This window comes from Anolis sagrei, chromosome 8 (assembly GCF_037176765.1).
Source record: "Anolis sagrei isolate rAnoSag1 chromosome 8, rAnoSag1.mat, whole genome shotgun sequence".
NCBI lineage: Eukaryota > Metazoa > Chordata > Lepidosauria > Squamata > Dactyloidae > Anolis > Anolis sagrei.
Genome location: NC_090028.1, coordinates 28,419,221 through 28,425,220, shown reverse-complemented (window position 1 = coordinate 28,425,220; position 6,000 = coordinate 28,419,221). Strand labels below are relative to the sequence as shown.

General features: G+C 44.0%; 1 protein-coding gene across 1 annotated transcript in view; it reads right to left on the bottom strand.

Annotated features, from left to right (window-relative positions):
* Positions 1-6,000, bottom strand: part of LOC132782920 (B-cadherin-like) — a 49,831-nt gene continuing 43,831 nt past the window's right edge. Inside the window, exons 14-16 of the mRNA XM_060787898.2 lie at positions 3,855-3,985; positions 3,528-3,674; positions 1-886 (exon numbers count right to left, since the gene is read on the bottom strand). Coding sequence (XP_060643881.2) covers positions 677-886; positions 3,528-3,674; positions 3,855-3,985 — 488 coding nt within the window. The 3' untranslated portion in view covers positions 1-676. The remainder of the gene's footprint in view (positions 887-3,527; positions 3,675-3,854; positions 3,986-6,000) is intronic.

Genomic DNA, 6,000 nt, shown 5'->3' with positions numbered 1-6,000 from the left:
AAAAAAAGAAGAAAATCCTTTATTAAAACTTGTACACCCTGATTGTCCAATCCTTTCATCATCTCAGAGTCTATATCATACACAGTACAAAAACAAAAAAGCCCCACAATCTCATCTAGGGACACTTAGGATAGGCTTATCATTAGTATCATTTTAAAAAGAGGCAGCACAAGAGATATTGTTTTGGGAAGGGAAGAGAGGGTTGCAAAGGCCGGGCAACCAAAGAGGCAGCAATGGGATGGCCTTTCTCCAGAATGCATGCCTCCAGGAACCTTCTTTACCTGCCTTTCCCTTGAATAAACACACCTGAAGTCCTTCCCTTGTATCGTCACCAGGTGCCAACTTAACCCAGGGCCCCAATGGCAAGGAATGGGCATCCTTTGGCTCCTTGGAAAGGTGGTGAAGGCTGATTTGGGGGTTTATTATGAACCTAGCTGCAAATACCTTGCAGGTATTTCTTTATCTTGCAGTTAAGGACGCACCTGGATCCAGAGGCACTCCAGCAGGAAGGATAAAGAGAAATATTCGGAGATGGGCTTGGAAACCCTCTTAGGCACATTCTGAAATGTAAAGTCAGGAGGCAGGACCCCCCAAAATTATAAACAAACAACGGGTTTGGCAGCCAGGAGAGTCCTATTGGGGTGAAGAGAGGCCGCTGCCCCCTTTCTTCCGGCCTTCAATCCTCTTCTTCGCCTCCGCCGTACATGTCGGCCAGTTTCTTGAAGCGGTTGCCCCATTCGCTGAGATAGTCATAGTCCTGGTCTCCGTCGGAAGAGGAGTTCAGGGAGCTGAGCGATCCGGCCTCGGAGCCGCTGCCCTCGTAGTCAAAGACTAGCAGGGAGTCGTAAGGGGGCGCCGTGGGGTCCGCGTCGGCCGCCTTCAGGTTCTAAGTAAGGAAAGAAAGGGATCTGGCTGTCAGTGATGCCCCAAAAGGTCCCATTTAAATCCAGGCACAGAAGGAACCCCCAAAGGCCATCCAATCCAGCCTGCTTCTGCCAATGCAGGCAGATGCAACGGCACTGGACTTTTTAGTTGCTGCATAGTACTGTTGACTTAGGTTTAGCTTTTAGCACAGGCATGGGCCAACTTGGGCTCTCAAGGTGTTTTAGACTTCAACTCCTATCATTCCTAACAGCCTCAAGCCCTTTCCCTTTTCCCCTCAGCCACTCAGTATGAGAAGGCCTCAATGTTAGTTCGCCTCAGTGTGTGAGAGAGGTGTTAGTCTGAGAAAGACCTCACTGGGAGAAAGGCCTCAGTGTGAGGTAGGTCTTAGTGTTAGTATGCTTCAGTATGAAGAAGGCCTGATGTGAGAAGCTCAGGTTGAAGGCCTGAGTGTGTGTGTGTGTGTATCTACAGACGTCACATGCAACTCCTGGAACGATTACATCAGTGCTGCCTCCGGAAAATCCTGCAAATCTCTTGGGAAGACAAGCGGACAAATGTCAGCGTGCTGGAGGAAGCAAAGACCACCAGCATTGAAGCGATGGTCCTCCGCCATCAACTCCGTTGGACCGGCCACGTTGTCCAGATGCCCGACCACCATCTCCCAAAGCATTTGCTCTACTCTGAACTCAAGAAAGGAAAACAGAATGTTGGAGGACAGGAAAAGAGATTTAAAGATGGGCTTAAAGCCAACCTTAAAAAACTCTGGCATAGACACTGAGAACTGGGAAGCCCTGACCCATGAGCGCTCCAGCTGGAGGTCAGCTGTGACCAGCAGTGCTGTAGAATTTGAAGAGGCACAAATGGAGGGCGAAAGAGAGAAATGTGCCAAGAGGAAGGCACGTCAAGCCAACCCCGACCGAGACCACCTTCCACCTGGAAACCAATGCCCTCACTGCGGGAGAAGATGCAGGTCAAGAATAGGGCTCCACAGTCACCTACGGACCCACCCTGGAGGATTATCCTACTCAGCCAACGAGGGATCGCCTAAGTAAGTAAGTGTGTGTATGTCTTATTTTAAATTTTTATCAGGCGTGTTTGTCAGAAAAATTAAATATTAATTATGTATTTTAATTACAAAAATGTGTCAAGCACTGAAAGGGTTAAATGGATGCAATGACTCAGCAAAAGCTGCAGTTCAATATAATCAGTTGTGCCTGTAGCTTAGTAGGCCTCTGTCCATGAGAGGTCTCTGTGGAGGAAGGGCCTCGGTGTGTTAGTAAGCCTCAGTATGAGGTAGACCGCAGTGTTCATTCTCTTCAGTGGGAGAAAGGCCTCAGTATGAGAAGGCCTCGGTGTGAGACAGGCCTCAGTGTGAGTAGGCCTGGTGTGAGAAACTTCGGTGAGAGGAAACTCATGTGTGAAGGCTGCTTAAGCGGCTAAGGGGGAAAAGAAAGGGGCCTGAGGCTGTTAGGAATAGTGACAGTTGAAGTCCAAAACACCTGGAGGGAAGCCCAAGTTGGCCCATGCCTGGTGTAAAGCCTGGCATGGGTCATTTATTTTCCATGGTTTCCTTTCCCAGTGTCCCCCATTTAATTTTAGCATCATCAGATTGTGGTCAGAGAAGACCCTGGGTAGTATTTCCACCCGAAGCAGTGGAGGGGGAAAAGGAAAGGGCCGGAGGCTGTTAGGAATGGTGGGAGTTGAAGTCCAAAACATCTGCAAGGAGGCCCAAGTTGGCCTATGCCTGTTTTAGTAGAACCGCATTGACTTTTTTAGCTGTTGCATACTACTTGTTGGCTCAGGTTTAGCACAAGGGGTCCCCATCCAGTCCAACCCCCTTCTGCCTCAAAGGACGGCACAACCGCATTGGCTTTTCAAGCTGCTGCATCATATTTGTTGGGTCAGGTTGAGCTATAGCAGGAATCACAAATTCACAAGGGGTCCCCAAAGACTATCCAGTCCAACCCCCTTCTGCCTCAAAGGACGGCACAACCGCATTGGCTTTTCAAGCTGCTGCATTATATTTGTTGGGTCAGGTTGAGCTGATAGTAGAATCACAAAGTCACAAGGGGTCCCCAAAGACTATCCAGTCCAACCTCCTTCTGCCTCAAAGGACGACACAACCGCATTGGCTTTTCAAGCTGCTGCATCATACTTGTTCGGTCAGGTTGAGTTGATAGTAGAATCACAAAGTCACAAGGGGTCCCCAGAGGCCATCCAGTCCAACTCCATTCTCTTTTCCCATAGTTTGAATCCATTACTTCAATAGCCACGAAAAACTAGATTTTCACCATCAGGAAAAGTACCCAATTTCTACTGCCATTTACAACTCTCCTCTATTGGAGAGCCTGGTTTCGAGCAACTAAGATGGCAGAGGGTTGGTCTGGATGACCCTCTGAGGTCCCTGCTATAATGCAGTACTTCTCAACCTGTGGGTCCCCAGATGTTTTGGCCTTCAACTCCCAGAAATCCTAACAGCTAATAAATTGGCTGGGATTTCTGGCAGTTGTAGGCTAAAACACCTGGGGACCCACAGGCTGAGAAGCACTGAATTACAGTATTCCATGACTAGGGACATCAATTCCCAAAAATATGGGGGACCTTTCCCTCTTGTGTTTCTTGCCCTATGGTTCCCCGTTCACCTCGTGGATGAAGTTGCCAATCTCATCCGGGTTCGCTGGGCGCGGGCGGTACTGTGGGGCGGGCAGCAAAGTGGGTGCCACATCGTTCCGTATAACGACCTCTGGACGGGCATCCAGGCCTCTGTGCAACTGGCTGAGGTCATAGTCCTTTGGGAGAAACAAGCGGAGGAAAGAAGAGAGAGATGCCAATGAGATGACAATGGGAAGACTTGCAGAATCGCTCCACCAGAAGGACCTGGGTTTGAATCTCCCAACCTTTTGGGGGAAATTCACATTCTCTCAGTCTCAGAGGAAGCTCGGCCAGGAAAACCCCAAAGCGAGACCCACCTGATCTTCCTCTCCGCCTCCCTCTTCGCCGTAATAGAAGATATTGTCCCGAGTGTCTTCTTCTGGCAGCAAAAGGGGCTCCTTGACCGCTTTCTTGCGCCGCATAAACAGGAAGAGCACGAGCAGCAAGACTGGAAGGGCACAAAAACACAAGTTAGCAAGCCAATTGCAACATATCAATGAGAGTGTAAGCACTGCAGGGTTATACCAGTTTCATACCACTTTCAATTGACATGTGGAATTTGGGGATTTGTTGTTTTGATATTTAGGATTTCCTTGCTAGAGAACATTCGTGCACCATTCCTTCCTCCAAACTGTACCCATAGTCAAATTCAACCTTTCTCTTAAAATACCTGGGGAATTGTAGTTTCCAAAGGACTTGCCTTGGAAACTACAATTTCCCAGACTGAACTGGAGTAGTAAGGTAAAGGTAAAGGTTTCTCCTGACATTAAGTCTGGTCATGTCCAACTCTGGGGAATGGTATTCATCTCCATTTTTAAGCTGAAGAGCCAGCGTTATCCGTAGACGCCGCCGAGGTCGTGTGGACAGCATGACTGCATGGAGCGCCATTACCTTCTCGCAGAAGCGGTACCAATTGATCAACTCCAATTGCATGTTTTTGAATTGCTAGGTTGGCAGAAGCTGGGCCTAACAGTGAGAGCTAACCCTGCTCCCTGGATTTGAACTGCCAACTTTTTGGTCAGCAAGTTCAGCAGCTCGGTGGTTTAACTTGCTGCGACACCAAGGAGCCCTGAACTGGAGTAGTAGTACTAAAATTATCATTAATGTAAGTATATAATTATTTGCCCAGGCTGAACTTTTTAATGATAATAATGATAATAATGATAATAATGATAATAATGATAATAATGATAATAATGATAATAATGATAATAATAATATCAATCACACTGTCACACAAATTTCGTTGCTGGGTTATAAATGTCATTTCCTAACTGGCTCCATCATAAAAACATGGGAAAAGTTGATGAAACTGTCAAAACTTCGTTTTTGCGAGAGGGAAAGACACCCTGCAGCACATTTTGCTCTGGTTTTTTCATATCTCACCATCGAGTCTCAACCAACTCAATACGGTTTGTGTCACAAAAATGAAGTTCTGGAATAGAACAACTGCTTTCAAAGTAAGTACCGCACAATTAAACAGGATGAATTGAAAATGCTTTTTCAATTTTTGATGCCTAGTGTTATAGTTAAATAATAATAATAATAATAATTATTATTATTATTATTATTATTATTTTAATTCTTGCCAATTTATCCTCATGGCTCAAGGTAGGTTATAACATACTGTATATACTCAAGTATAAACAGAGTTTAAAGCCCTATTTTTAGGCCGGAAAAGCCCCCCTCAGCTTGTACTCAAGTCAAAGTTATTTATTATTTTACCCTGTTATTATTGTTGTTGTTGTTACATTTATTATTTTACCCGATTGTTATTATTGCATTTATTATTTTACTCCATTGTAATTATTACATTTATTATTTTATTCTATTTTAATGATTACGTGGTAGTTTTACTCTATTAGTATTGTTATTATTCCATTTACATTATTTTATTCTATTATTTGTACAGGTATTATTTTACTTTATTATTATTACTACATTTATTATTTTACTCTAATATTACTGTTATTATTACATTTACATTCTTTTATTCTATTATTATCACTTTTATTATTTTACTCTTTATTATTATTGGAAGCACATTTACATTGAAGGTGGTTCGAATAATGGTTTGAGCAGAGTTGGACAGTCTTATCTTAAATTACAGTTTTATGGAAATATTCAAAAACATTTAACCTCCTGATGCCTCAATTAATGTAATTTTATTGGTATCTATTTTTATTTTGAAATTTACCCATAGCTGCTGCATTTCCCACCCTTGGCTTATACTCGAATCAATAAGTTTTCCGAGGTTTTTTTGTAGTAAAATTAGGTGCCTCGGCTTATATTCGGGTCGGCTTATACTCAAGTATATACGGTAGTTCAAAATATAATAAACATTATACAAAATGAACATATTAAATGTTTCTACAAAAATACATATATTAAAAGGCACAGAACAAAGATTTCAGCCTATAGAAAGAATCATGGATTAAAAAGGGACCCCCAGGGATCATCCAG